Source organism: Prionailurus bengalensis, chromosome A3, assembly GCF_016509475.1.
Source record: "Prionailurus bengalensis isolate Pbe53 chromosome A3, Fcat_Pben_1.1_paternal_pri, whole genome shotgun sequence".
NCBI classification, from domain to species: domain Eukaryota; kingdom Metazoa; phylum Chordata; class Mammalia; order Carnivora; family Felidae; genus Prionailurus; species Prionailurus bengalensis.
Window position 1 is genome coordinate 15,450,698 of NC_057354.1, and position 25,166 is coordinate 15,475,863.

Genomic DNA, 25,166 nt, shown 5'->3' on the forward strand with positions numbered 1-25,166 from the left:
AGAAGTCCTCCCAGGCAAGTGGCACTGCCTCTGGGTGAGACGTCCAATTCTTCTGGGCCCACACTCCTTGTCGAGGGTACTTCCTCTTCCAAGTAATGAAAACCCAGATACTTCCCTCAACTCTGAGGAAGAGGGCACACCTGCTTTTAGCTGCAGGTATAAATTTTAGTCTCCCAGCCCCACTCTAGAACACTCAGCTACTACTGACACCATGAAGTTCAGCCTGTCCCTTGCCCTCTGCTTCCCCTTCTGCCTGGTGGGCATCGCCAGCTCAGAAAAGACCTCAGGTGAGCTGAGGGGTTAAAAAAGAATATCTCTGAGGGGTGCCTGGGTGGCTCAGCCAGTTAAGTGACTTTTGATGTCAGCTTGGGTCATGATGTCACAGTCATGAGATTGAGCCCTGCATCAGGCTCTGGATGGAGACTGTTTAATATTCTCTCCCTCTCTGTCCCTGGCCCTCCCCCACTTGCATGCGCGCTCTCTCTCTCCCTCTCAAAAAAAAAAAAAAAAAGAGGACCCCTGAGACCCATAGCCTGTGGGGGAGAGGGAGGCATAGGGTGGGGGGCTGGCTGCATAGGGCTACCTGGTCACTTCCACCTCTGGAGGAAACAAGAAGTGTTCATCTATGGTCTCCATGTAGTCTGGGGAAGATCTGGGGCCAGACCTCACAGATGTCTGTTTGATTTAATTCAGTCCTCACCAAATTTAATTTTTATTACAAAGCAATGCATGGGTTTGTCTTAAAAAGACAAATAATATGTAAATATATGAAGTTAAAAAGTGAGTCCCCTATTTTAGCCAGCCTGAGCAATCCTACCCTCCAGAATCCTACTCCCAGAATTCTTACAAGAGGAAATAGATTTTCATATTGCTTTTAAAAGGAAATCAGGGGCACCTGGGTGGCTCAGTTGGTTGAGTGATTTCGGCTCAGGTCACGATCTTGCGGTTTGTAAGTTCGAGCCCCACATTTGGCTCTGTGCTGACAGCTTAGAGCCTGGAGCCTGCTTCAGATTCTGTGTCCCCCTCTCTCTCTGCCCCTCCCCTATTCGTGCTCTGTCTCTATCTCTGTCTTTCTCTCTCAAAAGTAAACATTCAAAAAATTTTTTTAAATAAAAAGGAGATCAGGTTCTGAAACTTGGCTATACACTGGAGTCACCTAGGGGCTACGTGGGTCCCATACTCCCAGATTCTGATTTAATTAGTCTTGGGTAAAGCCTGGGCATTGGGATTTCTTTAAAGTTCCCCAAGAGGAATCTAATGTTCCACCAACATTGAGGATTGCTGCCCTAATGAAAGACCTTGAATTCCCTTCCTAGAATGGTTTCTTTCCAATTCTAGCGAAGAATGGGTTCGGCCTGGAGCATGTCCTATCAATTGAAGATTCACAAAATGGTACCATGGAGCAGAGTTGACCCATGAGCTCATTGTCTTAGGGGTGCATCCTTGTTGGGGAGTGTACATATCAAGTAATGTGTATTGCATCCCATGAACACTGGGATCCCGTGTGCCCACCGCCAAATAATGGGTGAGGATGTGTGTGGGGGGGTGGGGGGGAAGAGGTATACATACCCATGTTTGATAAATCACTTCATGTGATAACCAGAGTCAGATGTGAAAGGAGTGAAAATAACAGGTGATTTAGTAAAATACGCCCATGTCTTTATTTTTTCATTACTCATGGATAGTGAATATTATTTAAATACCTTTTCCCTAGTTATAAAAATGATACTGTTCATTGTCATTTAAATGATACTAAAAATAACTAGAATATAAAAATCACTTGAAATCCCACCACCCAGGAAAACTACTACAAATACAGTGGCAAACAACTTACTAATCATCATTGCACGGTTTTATCGGTATATTTTACATCAACGGAACCATTCTAGATCTTCTTTCATTTGATTTTTGTTTCACAAGATTATAGACTTCTCTCCATGTTGATATATATAGACCAGCACTATTCTCGTCCACAACTGCGTGTAACCCATCAGTCCCCGGTTGGTGAACACTGATATTTTATCCAAACTATGGTTGTTGGCAATTATAAACAAGGCCACAGCACATATCTTGAGTAAAGTTATGAGAAGATGTAGCATGCAGAGTCCGGGATTTGAAATTGGAACTGGCTTTAAACCCCAGGCCTCGACTGCTGGGTTTCATGATTTTTGGAAGATTACCAAACATCTCTGCATCTCCATTTCTTCATTTGTGGGGGAGGGACAGTAATATCTGCTCCGTGAGGTCATTTAAATCGTGCAACCCATGGCAAGCACTTAGCGGGGGGCTTGCTGTAGAAGACATGCTTCTAAAAGAAAAATACGTATTACCTCTTTAAAAGGACACCTACGTGATAGTCCCTGTCTCTCCTCACCCCTGCAGCCCATCTCGAGCGAGAGGCTCCCCAGGAACTGCTCCAAACTCTGCCTGCCCTGTGCCGGCTCCCCGCCGTCGAGGGCCCCTGCCGAGGCCGTTTCTACCGCTATTTCTACAACTCTACAGCCCATGAATGTGAGCACTTCACCTACGGTGGCTGTCGGGGCAATGCCAACAACTTTGAGACCACAGAGATGTGTCTGAGGGTCTGCAAACCCCCCGGTGAGTCCTCTTACAGAAACGGCAGAAGCAAAGGTGGCCATCGGGTGGTGGTGCTCGTGGGAAGGGAGACGGTAGGATGAGGACGGTGGCGGTGATGCCATGGTGATGTTGCCACGGGAGGCGATGACGTCAGGAACGACCAGCACGTGTCATGAAGAGGTGCTGGTGGCAGTGGAGGGAGGGCCGTGGGGTGGAGACAGCAAGGCTGCGGTTGACGGCGGCATGGGTGGCTAAGACGAAGGCGGTATTGGCGAGTGTAGGAAGGCCTTGTCGTGTTAGCGGTGCTGCTGGCCCAGGGAAGGCAGCAATGTAACCTTCACGGGGGATGACGGTGTTGACAGAGACGACGAAGGCGAGGGTGGCAGTGATCAGGGTGAGAGGTGAGAGAGCTGCAGGGGTCCCCGGGAGGGTGGCTGTTGAAGGGGGTGGGTAAGGGGTCCAGCTGATGGCCCTGGCCCTAGGCCACCAAAAGACCGGCCAAGAAGGAAACTGACTGTTATCTCTATTACAGGGACAAGGTAAAAAGCCACCGAAGACCGGGCCTGCATCCTCCTAGCCTTGACCGAAGGCTGGCTGGGCCTCCCTTCCTGCGCTCAGGCCCTGCTTGGAACCCATCCCGGAGCCCTCTGGGCCTGGGTCAATAAAGCATTCCAAGCCAGTGTGGCCTGAGGCCTTCTTGCAAGGGCGCAGAACCTGTCCTCACAAATTGCCCACGGCCACCTCAGCAACCAAGGGTGATCAAACCTGCACCACCCCCACCCCTATTCCCTCAGGCCCTCATTGTCCTGTGCCCTCAGAAGGATGAGGACAAAGGACACAAGCTCCCTACCACCAGGGGGTCCTCCTCATGGGGGCCAGACTGAATGCAAAACTGGGGACCTGCGTGTCTGTCCCCAGGCCCCGGGCACCTGCCTGTTCTTTGCTGCCTGGGGCTCGACTACCAGCTCAGCTTCTACTCCACCTGTTCAGCTGGAGCCACGTCCTAGAGCACGGAAAGAGCTAGAAATTCAGGGGATCTTGGTCAGTCAGGTGGGAATTTCCCCCCATGCAGAGGGATCTTGGAAAAATTAGGATTTTATATATTCTTTTAATTGTGGTAAAATATATACAACATAAAACTCACCATTTTACCCATTTCTAAGGGTACAATGTAGTGGCCTGAAGTATACTCACTGATGTGCAAGGGTCACGACCGTCCGCCTCCAGAACATTCTCATCTCCTCAACGGAAATTTCGTGCCCATGAGAACTGACGCCTCATCCCCCTTCCCCAGTCCCGTCACCTCCACCCCACCTTCCACGTCTGCGAATGGACCCCTCCTCCTGCGAGAGACATCCTACAGCATTTGTCCTTTTGTGACTGGCTTATAGCGTTAGCATCATATTGTCAAGGTTCATCCCTGCTGCGGCCTCTGTTAGGATTTCTTTCTTTTTAACACTAAATAATATTCTGTTGCTCCATAATTTTTGGAATGCCAGGTGGCCTCTGCCCTGACCATCGCTGCTGCCTCCCCCATACCCTGTCCTGCTGCCCCCCCTTCCTTGAGATAAACACGGCTGCCAGGGACCAAACAGCAATACTAGAATCCAGGACCTGGGATTCCCAGAGTAGACACTTGTCCTTGGTGGTTTCATTCATGTCCTTCGTGTGCCCTTCCCAAATACATATAAATAATATACAAATATTCCCAAATACATATAAATAATACATATTTGAGAGAAAGGACATGTTTTCCCCTCTATTTCCCCATTCTCTTTCACGTTCTTTACCTGAGAGATTGAGCTCTAGAAGATTAATTGAGGATAGACTTTCACTGGTATATGAAATAGTGTCTTTGCTCTGAAGCTTATACATTTTTAAAAATATGACTATTAAAAACGATTTTAAAGTAAAAAAATATAAATCGGCATACACACAACTAAAGAATTTAATCAGTTGCTCAGATCAACTCATGACATGGGACAGTAAGAACTGAGAACCGGGGCTCCTGGGTGGCTCAGTTGGTGAAGTGTCTGACTCTTGATTTCAGCTCAGGTGCTGCCACAGCAAGAATTTCAAGGTTCAGAACCCAGATGTTTGGGTGACCCGGCTTGCTTCGCAGCAAAATTACCGCCTGAGATTCATCCTCTCATTCACTCATTCGTTCAGCAATCATTGGAATGCAAACCGCATGCCAGGCTCTGTTCCGGACACTGCTGTACTACAAGACAAAAATCCTTGTCCTTATGGAGCTTAATTATTACTAAACAAGATAAGTAAGACACGTTGCATGCTGATGGCGGTGAGAGCCAGAGGGAAACCACAACAGCAAAGCGGGGAGCTAGTTGCTGGGCAGCGCTTTAGACAGGCACTGCCGGTTAGCTCTCACCATAGGTTAGCCCTCACCACAGCGCCGCACTGGGGTTGTGAAAAGGGAGTCGGCTCCTGGATTCACTTTGAAGGTAGAGGAGGGCACACACGGCTCATGAGGGCAGAATCAAGGACGGCTCCAAGGTTTTTGGCCTGGGCAACCGGGAAGATGAGGGGTGCTGTTAACAGAGATGAGCTGACCATGGATGCGCCTGTTGAGGGTAGAAGGGGAGAGGATCGGAAGCTTGGTTTGATATTAAATCCGAGATGCCCTTAGACGTCCAAGCGCAGATGGCAGGGAGGCGGTTGGGTAAATGGATCTGGAGTTCAGGGAGGAGCATGGTGTTATCAGTGCACGGATCACGTGGGACATGGTAGCGGAGGTTGTTCTGAGTGCTGACCCAGCTGGGGGTGTAAAGACAGCCAGGCCATGTCCCTGCTGACTTGGCTTGCAGCCCGCTTCGGCCACCCTCCCACCACACTCTCATCCCATTTATGCCCTGCTTATTTACTGCTTGGAAGAAAAACTCAAGTGACCAAAACCGAGGTGGTTTTGCCCGTGGTCTCAGTTAGCTCATCACCTTCTTCCTACACACACACACACACACACACACACACACACACACACACCTGCACACACATCACTCGTACAGTCTGGGGGCTCTTGGAAAACCCTCAGAGGTGACCTAAACAGCCCCATCTATGTTGGCTGTACAGACATCACCAGTACCATTGTGCTAAAGACCCAGCACTCATACTTGTGGGGTTTCTAGGTGCCCCTCGCTCTTCCCCTCCCTACCCTTGAACCCCGGATCCCAGGCCAGAATAGCCTATACCCATTCATACATATGCTGATGGAACACTTTCATGTCCCGAGCTGGATCAGGTCCAGAAAGAAGACAGCCCCTGTGCCCCCAGGGAGCTTAGGAGTTTAATGGACGTTTAAAAAAAAGAACAGCCGGGATGATAAGGAACCTGTGAAAGTAAGTCCAAGGAGCTCTGGGAGCGGAGGGAAGGGGCACCTACAGCAGTCTGGTGGGTCAGGGAAGACTTCCTGGAGGCAGCAACATCTCTCTGGTTTTGTAAGAGTGAACCAGGCAGTAGAGGAGAGTGTGTGGTTGGAGGAACAGGGCATTCTAACGCTAGGATTGAGAACTGGGGAAGGGACAGGCAGACTGCAAATACGGATACAACTAATGCCAAATGTGCCAGAGGCAGAGACAGAAGATGGGGGGGGGGGGGGGAAGGCGGGGAGTCTGCCTAAGGATCTGCTACAGGAACCCAGGGCTGTAGAACCAGAAGGGGAAGTCGGCAGGGGCAGACCTCCATCCGATGGGCCTGGCTCCAAAGCCTGTGGGAGGTCTAAGGACCACCCACAACACGTGCTCGTGAAGAGCCTGACAGAAATGCAAAGGCGGGGTGGGCTACACTCAGGCCAACTGAATTCACAGGGTCTGGACCCCAGGAAGCTGCATTATTTTCACAAGCATCTCAAGTGATTCTAATGCACAACATGGTTAGAAAACCAACACACAGAGCTCTTCTGCCTCTCCAGCCCTACCCCTGGTGATCGGGGACTGGTTCTCGGGGCCCCTGGAAGGTGGAGGATGATTCACGGTCATGGTCATGGATATGCTTATATAAACACTCCTGGCCAAACCCAGGGAGTTCTGGGAATCACCAATGAGGGCACCAGGGAAGCCAAAGAAGGAATTTTCAGCAGGTGAAGGAACTTTGTTTGTCAGGGTTTGGGGGAAAGTGTAGAAGTCTTAGGTAGGTGCCCAGCAAAAGGCCCTAGACCCCTCTTCCCGGGCCTCAAGAACAGAAGGCCAAAAACTAAGAAAGTCACTTTTTATTCCACAACTAGCCAATTCCAGCTACCACACAGTGATACAAGTTCTTCAACGTGCCCCATTATCTAGGTCGGTACTGTCCTAGAACTTTCTGCAATGATGGAAATGTTTGTCCGCACTCTCTAATACAGTAGCCACTAACCACTTCTGGTTACTGAGCACTTGAAACGTGGCCAGTACAGCAGAGAAAATGAATTTTTAATTTAAATTAAATTCAAATGTCACATCTGGCTTGTGGCTACTGAACCAGACAACACACTCCAGGGCTCGGCCTCGTCCAGGGGTGGTTTGGTTCGAAAGCCAACTCTGTAGGGACTACGTGGCAGAAAGAGCCCTGGGAGTCACCACCGCCCCTCCCCAGAGGTTCACAGCAGCCCCACCGTGAAGAGGGCAAACCTCAGAGCGGCGGCACGCCACGGGCACGCCGGATAAGGTTAGCCAGCCGCTTGGCCAGGCCGCCCGTGCTGGGCTCCTCGATGTGGAAGGTTCGGGTGAGGAGATTGTAGAAGGAGCCATAGCACACGGCCACCACCGTGCACGTGAGGCAGATGACGTTGTAGGGCATGCTGAAGTCCGGCGTGGGCAGGTTCACCAGCAGCGGCTCCGTGTAGAGGCGCACAAAGTAGCTAGAGCTATCGGAGACCGGGTACCTGGGGGTCGGGAAGGAAAGGTGAGGCAGGACGAGGCTGCTCCAACCCGCCCCACCCTGCCCCACCCCATCCCCACTCTTGGCTGCACTGGGTCCAAGCGCAGCGGCGAGGATTTGCAAAGCTTTCTTAGCCTCAAAACCTTTTTGACAGAAGACATCTCGGATCAACACAGAAACACGTAAGACAGCACAGAAACCTGTTCAAAGGAGAGCTGCCTTGTGCTGACGTGAGGAAAGGGGCCCAGCCTTCTCTGGGCTGCCTCTTCCTTAGCCTCCGGTCTCAGCCTCGAGGCTGTCTCCTCAGAGAAGTCCTCCTGGATAACCCACTGGAGTACTCCCCAGCACCACCCGTGACCCCATCACTCTAGACCAGAATCTCCCCTCCAGCCTCTTGACATGAGCAGGGCAGGGGCAAGGCTGCGTTGTGTCCTGCCGTATGCCCAGGGCTCTCTGAAGCACCTGGCATTTGATAAGCACTCGATGAAATATTCGTTAAGAGAATCAATGAGTAAGCGCAGGCTAGAACTACAGCTCTCCTCGTCTCTTTATTCTTCTGGAAGCACTTCAGGATCATTTCACAGAGTCAGAACAAATATTATAGACCACTAGGATTTTTATTGGGATTGAGTTAACTCTGCACATTGCTTTGGCCAGCAGAAACCTGATCGTCCGTGTGGATGCCCACCCCGAAGCAGGCGGCTGAGGTCATACTTACAGGGACTTGAACAGGGGGCTCTCTTCCCAGTCCACGGGCTTGGCTGCCACCGTGCTGGGCACGAGGGCACTGATGACAGACGGGCTGTGGAGAGGCAGACAGGCCTTCCGTGGGTGGGTCTCCCCCACCAGGGGCAAAGCAGCACAGCGGGGGGTCAGGAGGCTACGGGGCAGTACGTGAGGGGAGCCCACCTGACGTAGAAGCCGTGGTTGGGGTCCGGGGTATACTCGGTCCACTTGAGCAGCGCCCGCTCAAACTGAATGGACACCTTGGTGGCCGAGTTGGCCGGCAGCTGAATCAGCATCTCCAGGAGGTGCGGCTGCAGCCGGTCCTGCGCGGGCTGGTAGTGGACGTAACCTGGGCAGAGGCAAGGGTCACCCACACCTCTCTCCTGGGGTCAGACTACCTGCACCCTCGCCCCTACCTATCAAGGTCTTAGGCTTTGGATCGCAGAAGCCAGGCAGGCTCAGGGAGGGGAGCAGGGTCCTAGAAAAGGGGAAAGATGTTTCCAGGGCAGCTGTCCTGAGACACGTTCAATCTAGTTAATCCTCCCATCGCTAAAACCGGGGCACCAGGCATCAGATGCCTGATGTGATGCAACAGGAAGTTCACAGAACCGGAAGTTTCCTGACCAAAATGTGGAACCCGAATCTAATCAAGTTTCTATATCTAACCACCAGCAACCAAGAAACGTAAGGGAGGGAGGAACATGTTAAACACAGGCACAAGGACAGATTCGGAATGTAGAACATTCCATATAACAAATGACCGAGTTTCTCCGAAAAACAGACTTGGGGGGAGAAAAGTGGGAACTGTTATAGATTAAGAGAGACTTAGGAGCAAACACCCCAATGCAAGACGTTAATAATGGGGAAACTGAGGGTGGGAGGAGACGGAGTACATGGGAACTCTGTGCTTTCTGCTCAGTTTTTCTCTCAACCTAAAATTGCTCTGAGAAAATAAAGCCTATGAATTAAAGAGAGAGAAACTTGAGAGCTTATCAAGCAAATGCAATGTGAGGACCCTGTTTCGATTCTCACCCAAAAAAACAATTATAAATTGTTATTTTTAAGACCACTGGGGGAAACGAGAGTGCCAATAATGGGTGATATTCTTTCAGAAGCCCTTTACCTGTTAGAGATATAGACTGAAGCGTGGTGGCTATGGTGTCTAGGATCTGTTTTAAGATACTCCAGCAGAAACGCAACAAGATCGAGAAACGGAGTAAGGGCAGAGATCACAAGCGAGGGGATCTGGAGGCCGCTGGCGCTTGTGACAGGCACAGGGCAGCGTGACACGCTGTGCGTCTGACACTTTCCAGAGCGAAAGGTTAAAAAACAAAACAGAAAAGTCCACAAAATACACGCGTGGGATGTCTGAAGGAGAGATTCTGAAGGTGCTACAAACAGTGGTGCGAAAGAGAAGTACAACAACCCCAGGCTGAAAAATGAGGCAACAGCAAGTGTTGAGACACGTTAAGTCTGGGTGTTCGGGATGTGCCAGAACCTCTGCCTGAGAAGTCCTCTGTTAGGTCTCCCTCCAGTCCAAACGACAAGCGCCCCAGTGCTATGCCTGCCACCTAGCGGAAAGCAGGCGGTAAATATTGACTCCTCTTCAACACAGAAAATACAAACACATTTTTGAAACTACAGCTCTTTACCCCTCCCAAGGAGACAAAAACCGTCTACGCCAGCTTTATCGTTTTTTGTTTCTACACTGTTTCTCCTGCTGCTAACCTGTTCTCCACTGCAAGCCCGTGAATCAGCACAAAAGGACGTGCCCAGGGCACCAAGGAAGGAGGAGCAAGTAAGTGAAACCGACGAGGAAATCACTGCCCTCGTAAAGCGCTATTAAGAATCAGTAGTACCGCGTGTTGAAACTATTTGTCTTGTAGAAATTACTTCCGCATCTGGCACCGTGAGGCTACCCTGTCCACGTTTCAAACCCTTCCGGACTCTGTGCCGGTGCAGTGTCTCCGAGACACTTGAGGAATGACCTGGAGACATGAGGGTTTGGGGGACCCGGGGGGACAGCAAGCTGGGGAGGGGGGCCCGGTCCAGGACTCGGCTCTCACTCGGTTTGTTGTCCTTGCCCTTGGAAGTGATGGTGAGGGTGTGCACATACAGCCGCAGGTGCCAGGGCACGGTGTCCAGCAGCAGCACGGGGAAGGCCCGGTGTGGGTGCGTGTTGTACAGCAGCGTGTTCAGCTTCCCGTTCTGCAGCCCGTAGCCGCTCACGTACCGCTGGGCATGCAGGAAGGGCACCGGAGGGGCCTCTGCACAGAGAAGTCCATGGTTAAGAGCCCCTAAAGGCAAGGGTCACTCCTCACGCCCACTCCCCTGGCCTCGTTCAGACTCTCCGAGCCAGGAGGCAATGGGGAAGAGCTTTTCCAACAGAACTGGGAAACTTGCATTCTGGAATTATCCGCGTCTTCCCCGGCCCACAGCATGACAGAATTACTATAACTTCCTAAGCACTTGTATGTGCCGAGCTCCGTGCCCCCTCCAACCCAAACCAGTTGCCCTTGTGACAGTCCGCACTTTTCCTTGGTAACACTGAATGCAATCACAATTAATTAATTGTCTCAGGTCTGCCTCAGTCAACAGACATAATGTTTCTCAAATGCAGGGTATCTTAGGTCTTCAAAAAATATTTGCTTATTGAATGAACGAACTCTGTGTTTTACATTAATTACGTCATCTACTCTGCTGGGTAATTATGACCCCATTTTCCAGATGAGACAGTAAGTTTAGCAACCTGCCCAAGGTCACAGAGCTTAGAAGATGGAGTTAGATCAGAACAGTGACTCAAGGGGAGTCTAGGTGACTCAGTCGGTTAAATCTCCGACTTTGGCTCAAGTCATGATCTCGCAGTTTTTGAGTTAGAGCCCCACATCAGGCTCTGTGCTGACAACTCAGTGCCTGGAGCTTGCTTCAGATTCTGTGTCTCTCTCTCTCTGCCCCTACCCCACTTGCACTTTGTCTCTCTCTGTCCCTCTCTCTCTCTCAAAAATAAATACACATTAAAAAAAAAATAAAACAAAAAACAAAAACAGCGACTTGGGACCTGGGTCTAAATACAAGCTTCATTCATATCCATGGTGAAAGGAAGGACTAGGAGTCTCCCCCAGAGATGAAACCTCTGTAGCCCACTGTGCCAGCGGCCCGTCCGCACCCACCGCTCTCTGGGGGGCTCTTCCACTTGAGCTGGAGGTTGAGGTTACGAGAGTTGTTGATCACTGCCGTGTCCAGCAAGTCGTAGACGGCGTAGGTCTTCCGGGCGCCGAGGATGACGTCCTGGTAGGTGGTGGTTGGGGGAGGGGTCACCTCCAACGTCTCATTGTCCTGGGGGCACAAGGGCAGGGCTGAGAAGAGAGCAGAGGCGCAGGCCGGCCTTGGGTGAAGGGGGACGGTTGTGACTGGAGACATCGGTACCTGGTTATAGCCGGTGATGTCCACATAGACTCGGCTCTCTGAAGCCAGGGGGCAGGGCTCCGTCAGCGTTCGGGAGAACATCCGAAAGAGGGACCAATCTGAGGGGCAGAGGGCAGGGTTCAGCGGGGGCTGGGGACAGGCCTCGTTTGCACAGACAGGGCAGGACCAGTGATGGTGGGGGGCGATAATGAGTTGCCAGGGCAGCCTACCTTTTTTCCCCTGTCCTGTGACGAAGGCATCGAACACAACAGAAAGGGTCTGCCTCAGCTCCCAGGAGACGCTGGTACAGCGTGCATTCTACCACAAGGGCCAAACAGCGGCCGTGAGGACGCATCACTCCCCACCCCCTACCACACACACAGCCTCGGGGACTCCCACCCGGACTCAATTCCTTGTCTAGTATGTATCTTCCCACCCATCGGTTTCCTACTGTTCACTACTGAGCACTTGACCCTGTGCCAGTGGCGTTATGTACCAGTCGAATGAACCATCACCAACACCCGTAGGAACCGATCCTACTATTGTTCTCATTGGACAGAGGAGGAAACCAGGCTCAGGGAAATGAAATGATCTGTCCAAGGTCATGCCCAGAGTGACTGGGCTGGCAGCTGCACACACAGCTATTGTTCTTAACCACCTGCCAGGCAACTGCTCAGTTTCCTTGGTGTGTGGCCAAATGCCCCAAATAATCAGCATCACGGCTAGCACTTACTACTGGCTCAGCCCGCGACAAGACACTAGGCTACGTGCTTTACCTGCACGTTCCCTCAGGGGCCCTGGATGGCACCCCCACTGCCATTCCCCATGACTTACCCTGCAAACAGGACGGATATGCACTGCCTGGGAGTGGTAGCTAGTGTGGAACAAGCGGTCAGCCTTGAGCAGCACAGACAGGCCTGCCTGGAGGGAAGCAGGAAGAAGGGACAGGTCAGTGCCCTGCATGGTGAGACACCTGCTCCGAACACCGCCTGGGGGAGGGGGGGGGGCAGGCAGAGAAGGGGCACACGCGCCAGCCCTGACTGCTCTCCAGGGCTCCCACGCACATTCAGGGCGCTCCGGCCTCACCTTGGAGCTGCAGGGTAAGAGCTTCTTCCATGGGGTGAGGTTCTCAGTGCAGACAACCTCTCGCGGTAGCACAGCGTAGCGCAGGAAATTGTGATCAGTGCCTGAGGGAGACTCAAGCTGTCTGGGGTGGGCTTTGGGGCCCAACTCTTCAGGACCCATACTCCAAAGTTGGGGTGACCCCCCTCCTGCTCGCCATGCAATTCTCCAGCACCACCGCCCTAACAGTCTCTGCTGGGGATGGGATCCCTCCTCTCCTCGGGAGAAGAAGGCAAGGCAGAGACAGCACGGCCTCGGGAAGCCTTCCTCCCGGGCCTGCACACCCAGGGGATTTATGACCCAGCCCAGATGAGGAAGGAGGAAGCTGAGGAGAAAGGAGGCAGAAGTTCAGAAAAGAGGTACCAGAAAGAAGCAAAGGGCCACAGGGCTATCTCACCATTGGCCAGTCCCAGGGGTTTGAAGGAGGCAGTGGGAGTGACCGTGTTGGTGGAGTCAATGAAGTTCAGAGAGGCGCAGAAGATACCCGAGAGCACGTTACTGAGCTCCTTCCAAGATTTATCCACGCTGGATGGAGACACAAACCCACTCACTGTCACGGGGCTGCCTCTGCTCCCTCCGTCCAAGCCTGCACTTGGCTGCCAAATCATTAGACTGACTAGCTCCCGGAGTTGCCAGGGCCCAGGCGCCCTGCTCAGCCACCTCCTGGGTCTCGCCCTACCCACCTCTTCTTCCTCACTCTGGACATCCCTGCATCCCCACAGGTCTCTGTTCAGGTGATTCCTCTTCCTGCCTGGGAATGCCCTACTCACCCCTCTCTGCCCACCATCAAAGAAGCCCCCTCCTCCAGGAAGGCTCTCCTGCCCTCCTCAACCACAGCCTCCTCCTGTGCTGTGATCGTTCTGACCATATGGGCCTCTCACGAGGTCCCTCCTGGGACATGGCTAGGTGGTGGCAGCATCTTGTTTTAAGCATCTTTTCTCCTCAACTAGGCTATGAGCAACCAGGGGACAAGGAGCAAGTCTGGGTCACCTACGTATGTTCCACAATACCATGTAAAGTGCCCCACATCTTCAGAGGCTGAGTTCATCCCAATGAACCACCTGAGGTGTGCCCAGCTGGGCAAAACTACATATTTCCCTGTGAATGCCCTGGGCGTGAAAGTAAGTCCTGGTTCCACCCTCAGAGTGGGAAGCCCTACATCTATAAAGGCTCACTGAACAAGGGGAAACAACCATTCTAGGACCCTACAAAAACATCAAATTAAATCAGAAAGAGAAATATCACAACGGACTTGGTCTCTATATTCATAACAGAAAGCATAAAACCAAAATTCTCAACATCAGCTCCACATTACAGGCAATTATGAGCTGAGGGGAGACAGTGACAGCAAAGCAGATGGCAAGAAGGCAAAGGAGCCAGAGTTCAGGCAAGAGAGAAAGGGTTGGCAGATCTGGAAATCACCGCTTGCTCCTTAGCTGATACCACCTCAGTGTTGTCCTGGGGTTTTTCAATAATCCTCTGCTCAGAGTTTTCCAATCGCCCCAATCCTGAAGCCTCAAATAAAGACTGCAAACTTGGAAGCCTGAAAGCTCTACCGAAGCCACAATCCGGTTTCACTTGGTGTGCACAATATTGGCCCACACAGCATTTCTTAAATTTTGAAATTACCGATATTTAAATTTGCCAGTGTGCACACTAAAATCCAGATTTCTGGCATCTCTGGCAAATGAGAGTATCTGACAACAGTCGGCAACAATGTTCCCACGTGGCAACAATCTACTGAGGCTGAGTGGCAGCTGTCCTCTCAAGCTCTCTAGCCATAGTCCCTACCCCTCTCCATTATTCCCCCCTTTTTAAATCATACTTGTGCTACTGATTTCTCACAGTGGAATTAAGAGGAAATTGTGATACAACAGCAGTACCTAAACCTGTCCCTCTCCCAAACGGAAGCTATTCCTCTAACATGGAGATCTGGGGTCTCGTAGGCCAATTCTAGCCCACAGATGTTTTGTTTGGCCCTCCTGGTGTGATGATGATGAGGGTAGCGAATGTCTTTTAAAAGGTTATCCAGTTTGCCACAGTCTTCTACTGCCTTACATCTAAGTAAACTTCAATTCTTTGTTACCTGCCTCTGCAGATACATGCATGTGCTACCTTGTGGAAGTATTAAGGGAAGTAAAAAAACCACCAAAGTAAAGAATGCCACTTAGTGGTAATATCATTTCTTACTTCTGATGCCAGTTTCACCCCCCACAGAATTGCTGCCCACTGGAACTGCTGCCCCCCAAGATCAGTGGCAGGATGACAACACCCGTGGCTGCTACGTCCCCTCTATGGCCTGCAACAGTCCTCAAGGTGGGCACTCACTCAGTGACGGTGTCTTGGAACCAGACCCAGAGCTCTGCACCTGATGGGGCCTGCAGGAAAGGTGGCCCCCAGTATCGAGTCCTCCAAAAGCCTTGCGTGAATGACAAGTGCAGCTCTCGTAGAGAATATTTGGAGATCAACTGCCCCAGGGCCTTGGGAAATAGCCTATAATGAGATACTGGAAAGGGGGAGCAAGTGAGTGATGATCCTGGAGGACAGGTTCTCAGCCACCCCAAAGAAGCAACAGAACCCAGGCGCTGGGGCCAGAGACATCCGAATGCCATACCAAACTGTCATTTACTAGTGATGTGATCTTGACCAAGTGCCCTTACCTCTCTACATCTCCAACATCGCTCACAGAACTTAGCACTGCGCCTAGCACCCAGGATAAACAGTAACCGCCAATAGCATCATCGTCAGTTTTGTCGACGCAGCGTTCTAACTAAAGGGTTATAGAGTGGCAGCCTGGGCCTGCGGAAAGAGCACCTGAACTAGGAGTCAGGAGGAGTCACTGCCCCTCTCCGGGCCTCAGTTTCACCACCGGTATAACGGGGTTCTTCAATAACTCTCCCATCTTTCCCCAAAGAGCTAGTTTGTCGGGGCCCGAGTCCAGGGCCCAGAAACCCTTCCCGGGAACCAAGCCCCGCCTCCCAAAGCTTGTCTCTACCCACCGTCCCAGCAAGTGCCACAGACACCTTTCTAGTCTCACCCTCTCTCTCACCTTCTTCCCGCTGCAGCTCCGAATCCCAGCGCGTGCGGAACTGGAACGTGGCGGCTACGTCCCCAGAAGGCAGCGGGGTGATAACGAGCTCCTCCCTCAGGCTGTCGCGTGGGGGCTCTGCATGGCCCCTGCCCACCGGACCCAGGAGCAGCAGCACGAGCAGGACAAGCGGCAAGGCCGCCGCCATGCCTGCGGCTGCTTCCGCCTGCAAGCGGCGCCCGCCCCCACGAAAGACCGGCCTCCAATAGGAAGAGCGTCTGAGAAAGGACTTCCGGTGCCGTCCCGGAAACCGGGGTGAGATTACCAGAGAGACGGGCTAGCTAGGTCCTTCGTGGCTGGTTCGTCTAGGGGCGCTCCGTAGGGCACGAAGGGCGGTGGACGTTTGGCCTGATGGGGGTGGGATGGGGGGCTGAATGGATGACTCCCTACTTTGCGGTATTCCTACCCATTAGAATTTGCTTAATAATACCGAGTGTCGCCACTGCCGCTGTGCCTGTGTGATGATAGTTGAGGAAACAGGCTGAAAAGGTTACTTTTGCTAGGTCACGTGACAGGTCTCGTGCTTCTGGTGTCTCCATTTGCGCAGTCCTAAATCTGATGCAGAGCTTTTCCTGTAAAACCCCCGAATAACTGTCCCCTTTATTATGAAAAATGTCAAACATACAGCATAATTTAAAGAATGAACGCCTGTTAATGAACGTGTATTTCCCCATCACCTAGACTCCACCACTGACATTTTACTATACTTGCTTTATCACATATTGGTCTGTAAATCCCTCAATTCTTATGTTTTGATACATTTCAAGGTAAATTGCAGACATAAGTACACTTCTCCCCCTAAATATTTCAGCATGCATGTCATTAAATAAAGGTTAATATTTGTTGATATTTTTCTTTTGGTGTAAAATTTACATACAATGAAATGCACAATCCAAGTGCACATTCACTGAGTCTGACAAGAGCATACACCCATCAAGATCTAGAACATTCCTAAAACCCTAGAGAGTTGGTTAGTCCGCTTGCCAGTCAATCTCTGCCTCCTCCTTCCTTCCAGAGGCAACCAATGTTTTGATTTTTCTCCACGAAATAGCTTAATCTGTTCTACTGGCTCATATAAGTGAAACCATCATATAGTGCGTATACTTTCTTGTGTAAGACTTCATTCACAGGAAGAATGTTTCTGAGAACCATCCATGTTCTTGCATGTATCAGCAGCTTTTCTTTTTATTGCTATGTAGTATTAAATTGTATGAATACACCTTAGTTTATCCTGATGATGAACACCTGAGCTCTTTCAAGACTTTAGTTCTTATGAACTAGGTTGCTGTATAGGTTACTCTGTAGACACATGTTTATTTCCTTTGGGTAAATACTTAGGAGTGGTCAAAGAATAGGTAAATGTTTAACTGTTTAAGAAACTTTCAGAGCTTTTTCCAAAATGTATCATTTTATACTTGCACCAACAATATGTGAGAGTTCTGGATACTCCACATCCTGCTCCACATTTTTAATTTTTTGGATTTTTTTAGCTTTAGCTATATGGTATACATATATCTTATTGTGGCTTTATTTTGCGTTTCCCTGATGTATAATGATGTTGAATATCTTTTCATATGCTTATTGGCCATACATCTGTTTTCTTTTGTGAAAAGTCTGTTAAAATATTTTTGCCCACCCCTCCCCCTTTTTCTATTGGTTTATTTGCCTTTTTATTATTGAGTTGTAAAGTTCCAACATGAAAATTCCTGCTTTGGTTTTTCCAGCTGCCCTGTGAGAAACACAGTCACAAAAGATTTTGCCCACAGTCTCTTGGGGAAACTCACAACCATACTTCTACAAAGAGCCAGATTTGGTGTCGGACAGGTCTACCAAGATATGCCCCAACCAACCAGAGAGGAAGTGTCAAAAGGTGCCATTATGCCTTCATTCTGCTTATATATATAGTGTTCTTCTCCCACTAGACATGGAATGGAAGAAAGGCCCTGAGTGTAGATGTCAGACTGAGAAGGGTTCAAACCCCCACAGCAGCTTTTAACCCATATGAGCATAAGCAACCCGTGTCACTTTTCTTCCTCTGAAAAATAGATAAACCTACTCTCGGGGTTGTTGTAAGAATTAGAAAGTATGTATATGTAGGGTCTAGAATGTAGTAAGTGCTTAATATTTACTATCATTTACTCAATCTTTGATATAGGGTCTATGATCTCCATTTTACAGAAGAGAAAACTGGAGTACAGAAAGTAAGATAATTGCCTAACATCACATTGAGTCATGAAGCCAGGACTAGAGTCCACACCATCAACCTCAAGAAGGAAGGAAGGAAGGAAGGAAGGAAGGAAGGAAGGAAGGAAGGAAGGAAGGGAAAGAAAGAAAGAAAGAAAGAAAGAAAGAAAGAAAGAAAGAAAGAAAGAGGAAGAAAGAAAAGAAAGAAAGAAAAAGAAAGAAAGAAAGAGAAAGGGGAAGAAAGAAAGAAAAGAAAGAAAGAAAGAAAGAAAGAGCTGCCATCGTTATGATTATATTTCTGTGCTTTGTCTCCATTTGAATTGCCTGTCGCCATCATAAAGACCCAGCCACCTCCAGGAGACTTACCTTCTCCCTCTCTGGTGTGCTATAGTCCCCTGTGCACTTCTGCTACAGCCTGTGTCATATTTCCATTGTATGTGGCCATGTCGGCTCCTGGAAGAGCTCTTGGTCACCTTAGTATTTGTTTCCTAAGCAAGGAGGCTAGCACATAGTAGGTGCTCAGTAATGTCTGAACAAACAAAAATCACAGCACAGTCCCATATTGTCCCCACACTGTCATGCTGTTCAGTGTCAAGTTCTGTGCATTCCTAGGGACTACCACAGTGCACACCTTCCAGGGAATCTTCCCCAAAGCTGTGGCCCCTCCTATTTCCTCCACAGCATAGGATTCTACAGGATGAGCTTGTCTTCTTCCCCTCCTCCCCAGAGTCTGTGACCAGTCTAGGCAATAGACAGAAGAAGCCACACCGTGGCTTGGAGACTAAAAGCTGGGCCACTTGCCTAGGAGTTGGCTCCGAATCCCCTTTTCCTCTCCAGGGGCACTGTGTGGCCTCAAAAAACAGTCAGCTGGAGATGCTGGCTCTGAAGGCTAGCCAAGACCCTGTGGTTTAGCAGAAGAAGAGATCATTGTCCAAGGAGGAAGTAGTCCTGGGGTCTCAGCTGACCCTAGACTTTTCCAGGCAGGGCTGGGGCTCATAGCAGCTGAACTGAAGGCTCCCCAAAGGCTCACAAACAATTCTATCTCTCCAGAAGGCTGGAGTCCCTCTCCCCAGGCAAACTCCCTGCCCTAAGCCCCACAGATCTAAACATCCTGTGCCTGGAGTACTAAGAGATTTGTTGACCTATTGACAGCAACCAAGCAAGTCTAGCTTCCCATTATTTGCCTCGGAGGGGAATAGGGTGCCCTTGGGAGCTGAGAAGCCCTGCATAGCAGAGCCACGGAGCTCATAGGCTGCAGCCCAGGAGAAGGCTCAGCCACAGTCGGGCGGCTGAACTTTGCTACTCCAAAGGAAGGGAGAGGGCAAAGACAGAGACCATGTCTTTTGTGTGCAGCAAAGTCCTAAACAACCCAGAACAACTGCAAAATTTAACATGAGACTGAGTCCCGGCCCAGTTTAGTGGATGATCTCAACTTGGACACAGAGGCTTTGAGACAAAAGGAGCACAAAACTCCCACAAGTTTCTCACCAGTGCTAGGAAAAGCACTCAAGAGCTGTCACTTACAATGGCCTCCTGCAGGGGTGGAAGCAGGCTGGGATGACTGGAAGACTGCAGGCCTGTCACTCACTCAGCCTGGGTGGCACCAGGAGCTTTGGGATTTAGGCTGAAGGTCACTGATCCCATGGGTGGTGTTTGATGTATGAAGTGGGGTGGAATGCTTTATTTATTTATTTATTTATTTATTTATTTATTTATTTATTTATTTATTTATTTTTATTTGATGTGAGAAATGCCTTGATGCCCCTTATGGCTGGGTCCTAGAACTCTCCTTTCTTCTTCCACTCCCCATCCCTCCCTGGGCACACTCACATAGCACCTACACCTGGTAGCTCCGTCTATTTATTTTCCCAGCCTAATCCTCTCCAAACCCCACACTCGGGTCTGAGTGCCTACCCAATATGCCCTCTTGCACGTCTCAAGAGCACCTCAAACTCAACACGTCCAAAAACAAATGTATCACCTTCTTCCCAAGCCTGGTTCTCTCTGACACTCCCCATCTGGGGAAATAACACTCTACATGGTCCTGTTGCATGAGGAAGAAACAATGGTGGCACCCTTAACCCCTTCCTCTCTCACCTACCTGTCAGATCTTTTGGAACTTGTCTCCCAAACATCTCTTCATTCCTTCCACCTTTCTGTATCCCATCCACCTCCACCCTCGTCCATTGCCTGAGACGTAGCTGGCTGCCATCACCTCCTGATTCCCAGGCATCCACTCCTCCAGTCAGCATTCCACAAGGAGCCTCTCCCCCCCGCCCCCACCACCTTGCTCCCCCTAGGTGACTCCTTCTTACCCTTGAGGGCTCGGCTCAGCTCAGATGCCACTTCCTCAAGGAAGATGTTCCGTGAGTGCTCCCAGTAGGCTATTAAGTCCTTCCTAGCACTGGTCATAATTACAATTTTACATTTGGGCCCCCACTAGATTAGACCCCCATAAAAGCAGCACTGTGCCCCCCCCTTTTTTTATTCTTGTCACTCTACATTCCGAAGCCATGCTCAGTGTCTTATACGTGTTAAACATTGACATTTAATAAATATTTACTGAATGAATGTCATTTATTTGTTTATATCCTGCCTCAACCGTCAAGCTGATCATTATTACCATTATCTCCTGCATGGAGTATTGTGTTAGATGTCTGTCCTGAGCCTCTCTCCTCCTCCGGTATATTCTTTCCACTGTGGCCAGAATTACCTTTTTAACAAGCAAGTTCAACCACCTGTAATTCTTCATTACTCCCCATAAAGTCCAAATTCGTGACCTCTAACATGTAAACTGCCAGTTACCATTCCAAAGACTGTCTTCTTGTTCCTTAGTAACATACCCCTGATTTTAACAAGAGAGTAGTGTACCCCTACTAAAGGATTATCCCGCCCTCTCCAGTAGCCCTGGTGCTTCTGAGAGGTTTGAAAGGTAGTACAGAAATCAGATGCATTGGTAACTCAGTGACTCAAAAAGGTTACTGTCTTTCCAAAGACCAGAATTTTCTTTCTTGTAGGTAATGCTGGGTCCCTATGTCTATAAAATATCTGTAAGTGAAACATTTCTCACGTTAGCAAGCTCTGGTCGGTGAGTTGAAAGTGGACATCGCTGGACAGAACTCCCAAGAATGCTTCCTGAAGTGGAAACAGACCGCAGGCTGTGCTGTGCCCATCCCCGGTTTTCTCTCCGTCTTTCTGCCGGCTTCAGGGACGTGATGGCTGGCACCGCAGCAGCCATCAGACATAAGCTATCAATGAGAATCCCAGCCGTGTGGCTGGGACGGCTGAGAAAAAGAGCCAAAACGGACTCAGGCGCCCAAGAACTCTGGAGCAGTCATACAGCCCTGTGCTTTGGGCTTCTTTTCTATAAGGAAAGAAAACTAACTTAAGTCTCTGATCTTTTACTAGCAGCCAAACTGAAACTTGATACAGGCTTCAAAGTATTTCATGACTAACCTTTGTCAGTCTTACCTCTCCCTTCCTCTCATCCTCAAATTCCACAGTTCAGCCAAGCTGAATGTTTCAGTTCCTCGGAGCTGTTTCTCCCCATTTAAAGTCTTCTCAAGCTGCTCTTTCTGCCTGGATTACAGCCCCCATTTGGCAAACTCCCACTCAGCCTCTGGATCTCAGCTTAAAACTCAGCTCTTCAATGACCATACGAGCTATTTTCTGACACCAGAGTCGCTCGCTCATCACGCTGCTTATTACACTGTGAATTGTGGTATTTACCTGATTTTCTCCTCCAGAGACAGTAAACTGCATGCAGGCAGGGATACAGCCTGTCTTGTTCAAAACTGCATTCCAAATGTCTGGCATAGGTATTCAAGAAATACTTCCTGAAGATATAGAGTACATGAGAGATGGGGACATGGTGTTGGCTAGAGAACCGAAAAAATACAGCGGGTTTGATATCTCTGCAGTGTGATAAATGAAGGGGGATGGTTGGTATATTATTATCTGTTTATTACTTATTCCGTGCCCTGTTCCCAAACAGGGGGTGGGGGAGCAGGGGTACCACTGCACGGGGAGTGCTAGGAGTTCACGTCCACTTAGAGACACTGGTGTAGGAGACTCTATCAGAAGACTGCAGGATAGTCTGGGGGAGGCAGGGGCGCTAGGAAAAGCAGCGGCATCTCGTCCTACCTCATCTTCCATCTCCGCGCCTGCAAGCCCTGCCTCAGGAGTAAAGCCAAAAACTGGCGGGGGGGGGGGGGGGGGGGGCGCGGGTTGCAGCAGGAAAGGTTAGCAGTAAAGCAGGAGGGTTGATTCCCAGAGAGGCTCACCATCCCACCATCCTTGCCTCCCCCCAGTGCCTGCTGCAAGTAAAGAGTCTGGTCTTCTCCGCAGGGCTCTGGCTGGGCCTCTCGTCTCCTGTGTGGAAGAGCCAGCCCACTCAGTCTATACATAGACGCCCACTGCTAGCTGCAAGCTCCAGGCTCTGCCCCCCCATCGGCCCCATCCTCTTCCTCATCAGACTGTGCCAAGGGCGTGTCCGCTCCGCCGTCACTGGGATTTGGGCTGTGCAGGTTGGTGGAGTCGTCAGAAGACGAGGAGGAGGTGCGGGAAGCGGTCCTGTCTGGCGTGGCCGTTGGCAGGCCCAGCTCCTCTGGACGGTCGTCCATCCCTGCCCAAAAAGAAGAGTTGGTCAGCGCCACAAACAGGGCTTCAGGGGGCTCTGAGAGATGCTCTGGCCAGCAGGGGCTGAAGCCCAGAGAGGCGCAGAGGCCTCACCAGTCAACTGAGCCAGTCCGGCAGACAGCCAGGTGTCCTGACTCTCAGGTCCCTTCATTTCACTACGGCATGTGTGGGCCCTGCAGTCTGCTCCATGGACTCAAGCGTGCAAACTCCACCTACCCCACCTACTTGATATTGGGTAGCTTTGGGCAAGTCATTTTCCCCCTCAAGGACTCTGAATCTTCTCTGTAAAAATGGGGTTCCAGAAGGGTTTTGAGGATGAAATTGAAGAATGATTATAAAATGCCTGGCACGTAGCAGGCCATCAGTAAACAGCAGCAGTTTTAGAGAAAAGAAGAAGCCTGGGTGGTTTCATCCATTAAGTGTCTGAATCTTGATCTCAGCTCAGGTCTCCATCTCAGAGTCATGAGTTCAAGCCCCGCGTTGGGCCCTGCATTAGGCATGAAGCCTACTTTAAAAAAAGAGAGTATCTATCTTATAAGCTAAACATACGGGCTTTGGAATGAGAAAGCCATGGTTTGAGCTCAGCTCTTCCGCTTTCTGGCTGTGTGACAACTTCTAATTTCTTCCTTTATAAAATTAGGATACTACCACCTGCCCTAATAGGATATTATAAGAATTGAGCTAATTTGGCACAGTATTAGCAACTAAAAAAAAAAAAAAAGTGCTCAGTAAATGTTCATATGAAGATGACTAAATCAGCTTAAGTTGTGTAATATAAAAATTATATTTTATATTATTTTAATTACATGAACTAATTACATTAATTTCACAAATGTAAAATTAACAAAGACTAAGGGGGGGGGGTTGGGGCATTCCCAGAAGTTTTATTTATTTTTTAGATTTATTTATTTATTTATTTATTTATTTATTTATTTATTTTTAGATAGTGTGCGGCACCCAACACATTTAAATGTTTATTTATTTTGAGAGGGAGAGACAGAGTGTGCAAGAGCATGTATGCGAGAGCCGGGGAAGGGGCAGAGAGGAGAGAGAATCCCAAGCAGCCTCCTCGTGGACAGTGAGGAGCCCAATGGAGCGCTTGATCCCACAAACTATGAGATCATGACCTGAGCTGAAATCAAGAGTCAGATGCCTAACTGACTGAGCCACCCAGGCATCCCCGCCTCAGAATTTTAGATTGAGGATCTGTCATCCAGTTCCCCTCAGAGTCAACGTCCCTAAAATCAGAACAGACAGCTGTTTTATTGGTAGAAACACCCACTGCCAGGCCCTACGTGTATATTTCCCCGGTCCCGCTTGCAGCCTCATTTCAGAGCCTGACGCCTGTTTCTGGCTAACTAGTGCCCAAGTCCCCAAAGCCAAGGGGCATACCAGATGTCTGGGGGGTTGGTGGAGGGTCTTCGCAAGGCAAGAACACATCTGCTCCATCTTGGTCCCCAAGGTCAATAAGTTCTACCTGCTCCAGGGCATCCACATTCACTTCCATGGATGAGATACTACCTATGGGGGCTGCAGATCAAGAAGGGGGCAGGTCAGGAGGATGCAGGCCAGAGCACATAGGATGGTCAGAGATATGTGTCAGGTCTAGAGACAGAAGTCTCGAGGGCCAACAAAATGGGAGGATGAGGCTCCCATACTTCAGGACGTACAAGACGTGCCTCCCCTACCCCACCCCAGTCCCTCTCCCCAGGACTCAGAGCTTACGTCTCTGCGACTCGAGATGCAGGTGGGACAGGGGGAAGACAAACTCTGTCTCGGGCTGTAAAATGTCCTCAAAGAATTTCTGCCGCTCCCGAAGGCGGAGCTGCTGGCGCTCCAGGGCTGCCCGGGGATTTGGGTCCATGTCAGCTCCTGGAAGGTGGAAAAGCAAGTACAGCTATGAAGTTGAGAGGGAAGGGGTGGGCGGGAGGCTGGGCCTGGGGAGCGTGGGGAGCTCCGCTGCAGCTGGCATCCCAGCCGTGGGGCCTCCAGGTGCAGCTGGACACCTCTGGTCTTGGCTACCTCCTTCCCTTCCTCGAAACAAAGTCTGTTACCACAAAGTCCATTACCACAAGTCTCCTAAAGCGACAGCGCTGACCCTGGCTCCACAAAGGGGATGCCGGTTCCAGGCACGGCAAGAGAAGCTCCTCTGTATTCAGGGAATGGGGCCGATGGCCAAGACTCAGTATCATGCCCTCGTGAGAGGACTGGTCCAGCCCAAATGGGGGAGGCACTTTTAATGGACCCGGCCTCCCCTCAGAAGGCCAGGGAAGGGGGTGGGCTGGGGATCTCAGGGTGGAAGGTCATCTTCCTCTAGTGCTGCAACTCTGGTTCATGCTCTGCCTTCAAAACCCAGACAAAGGCTAAAGCACCTCCTCCCCACCATACTCCCCATCACCACCATCCCCTCCAAACCCTGCTCTGAAATCACAGATCTGACTTCCAGACTTGGCTCTGCCCCTAAGGAAATCATCTTTCCAGCCTCGGTCTCCCCATCTGAAAATGGCCTAATAGTCCTACCTGCCTCAAATGGGAGAGGCTGCGGGTGCAGGTGTGC

General features: G+C 50.2%; 4 protein-coding genes across 7 annotated transcripts in view; 1 reads left to right on the top strand and 3 right to left on the bottom strand.

Moving 5' to 3' along the window:
• Nucleotides 1–211: 211 nt before the first annotated feature.
• Nucleotides 212–3,484, top strand: LOC122496211 (colostrum trypsin inhibitor-like). The gene is made up of 2 exons (XM_043602270.1): nt 212–287; nt 2,383–3,484. Exons 1-2 carry the CDS (start codon nt 212–214, stop codon nt 2,676–2,678), a joined length of 372 nt encoding a protein of 123 aa, XP_043458205.1. The 3' UTR covers nt 2,679–3,484.
• A 1,023-nt stretch (nt 3,485–4,507) lies between these two features.
• On the bottom strand, nt 4,508–15,989 carry PIGT (phosphatidylinositol glycan anchor biosynthesis class T). 4 transcript variants are annotated; one of them, XM_043602268.1, is made up of 13 exons: nt 15,749–15,975; nt 15,028–15,205; nt 13,097–13,224; nt 12,664–12,794; nt 12,412–12,498; nt 11,808–11,895; nt 11,599–11,696; nt 11,343–11,508; nt 10,239–10,439; nt 8,356–8,521; nt 8,165–8,248; nt 7,197–7,450; nt 4,508–5,100 (listed from the first exon to the last, which is right to left on the bottom strand). In XM_043602268.1, the coding sequence occupies exons 1-12, from the start codon at nt 15,933–15,935 to the stop codon at nt 7,198–7,200; spliced, it is 1,767 nt and encodes a 588-aa protein (XP_043458203.1). In that variant the 5' UTR covers nt 15,936–15,975; the 3' UTR covers nt 4,508–5,100; nt 7,197. The 4 variants fall into 4 exon arrangements, with proteins under 4 accessions (XP_043458203.1, XP_043458202.1, XP_043458204.1 ...); XM_043602267.1 differs by having other exon boundaries at nt 4,508–5,159; XM_043602269.1 differs by lacking the exon at nt 4,508–5,100 and having other exon boundaries at nt 6,785–7,450; nt 12,664–12,764; nt 15,749–15,989.
• A 5,928-nt stretch (nt 15,990–21,917) lies between these two features.
• DBNDD2 (dysbindin domain containing 2) lies at nt 21,918–24,473 on the bottom strand. The gene is made up of 3 exons (XM_043602271.1): nt 24,335–24,473; nt 24,002–24,139; nt 21,918–22,595 (listed from the first exon to the last, which is right to left on the bottom strand). The coding sequence occupies exons 1-3, from the start codon at nt 24,471–24,473 to the stop codon at nt 22,390–22,392; spliced, it is 483 nt and encodes a 160-aa protein (XP_043458206.1). The 3' UTR covers nt 21,918–22,389.
• SYS1 (SYS1 golgi trafficking protein) overlaps nt 24,408–25,166 on the bottom strand; it is a 35,293-nt gene continuing 34,534 nt past the window's right edge. Inside the window, exon 4 of the mRNA XM_043602275.1 lies at nt 24,408–24,481. Coding sequence (XP_043458210.1) covers nt 24,475–24,481 — 7 coding nt within the window. The 3' untranslated portion in view covers nt 24,408–24,474. The remainder of the gene's footprint in view (nt 24,482–25,166) is intronic.

What these genes read in the sequence shown, in the direction of transcription:
- DBNDD2 (XM_043602271.1), bottom strand. Translation starts at nt 24,473, where the DNA reads ATGGACCCAAATCCCCGGGCAGCCCTGGAGCGCCAGCAGCTCCGCCTT. An exon ending in GCATCTCGAGTCGCAGAGAC is followed by an intron (nt 24,140 to 24,334) that starts GTAAGCTCTGAG and finishes CTTGATCTGCAG; the next exon opens with CCCCCATAGGTAGTATCTCA. An exon ending in ACCAACCCCCCAGACATCTG is followed by an intron (nt 22,596 to 24,001) that starts GTATGCCCCTTG and finishes CTTTTTGGGCAG; the next exon opens with GGATGGACGACCGTCCAGAG.
- LOC122496211 (XM_043602270.1), top strand. Translation starts at nt 212, where the DNA reads ATGAAGTTCAGCCTGTCCCTTGCCCTCTGCTTCCCCTTCTGCCTGGTG. An exon ending in CAGCTCAGAAAAGACCTCAG is followed by an intron (nt 288 to 2,382) that starts GTGAGCTGAGGG and finishes TCACCCCTGCAG; the next exon opens with CCCATCTCGAGCGAGAGGCT.
- PIGT (XM_043602266.1), bottom strand. Translation starts at nt 15,935, where the DNA reads ATGGCGGCGGCCTTGCCGCTTGTCCTGCTCGTGCTGCTGCTCCTGGGT. An exon ending in TTCCAAGACACCGTCACTGA is followed by an intron (nt 13,225 to 15,027) that starts GTGAGTGCCCAC and finishes GTCTCCATCCAG; the next exon opens with CGTGGATAAATCTTGGAAGG. An exon ending in AACCACGGCTTCTACGTCAG is followed by an intron (nt 8,249 to 8,355) that starts GTGGGCTCCCCT and finishes GCCTCTCCACAG; the next exon opens with CCCGTCTGTCATCAGTGCCC.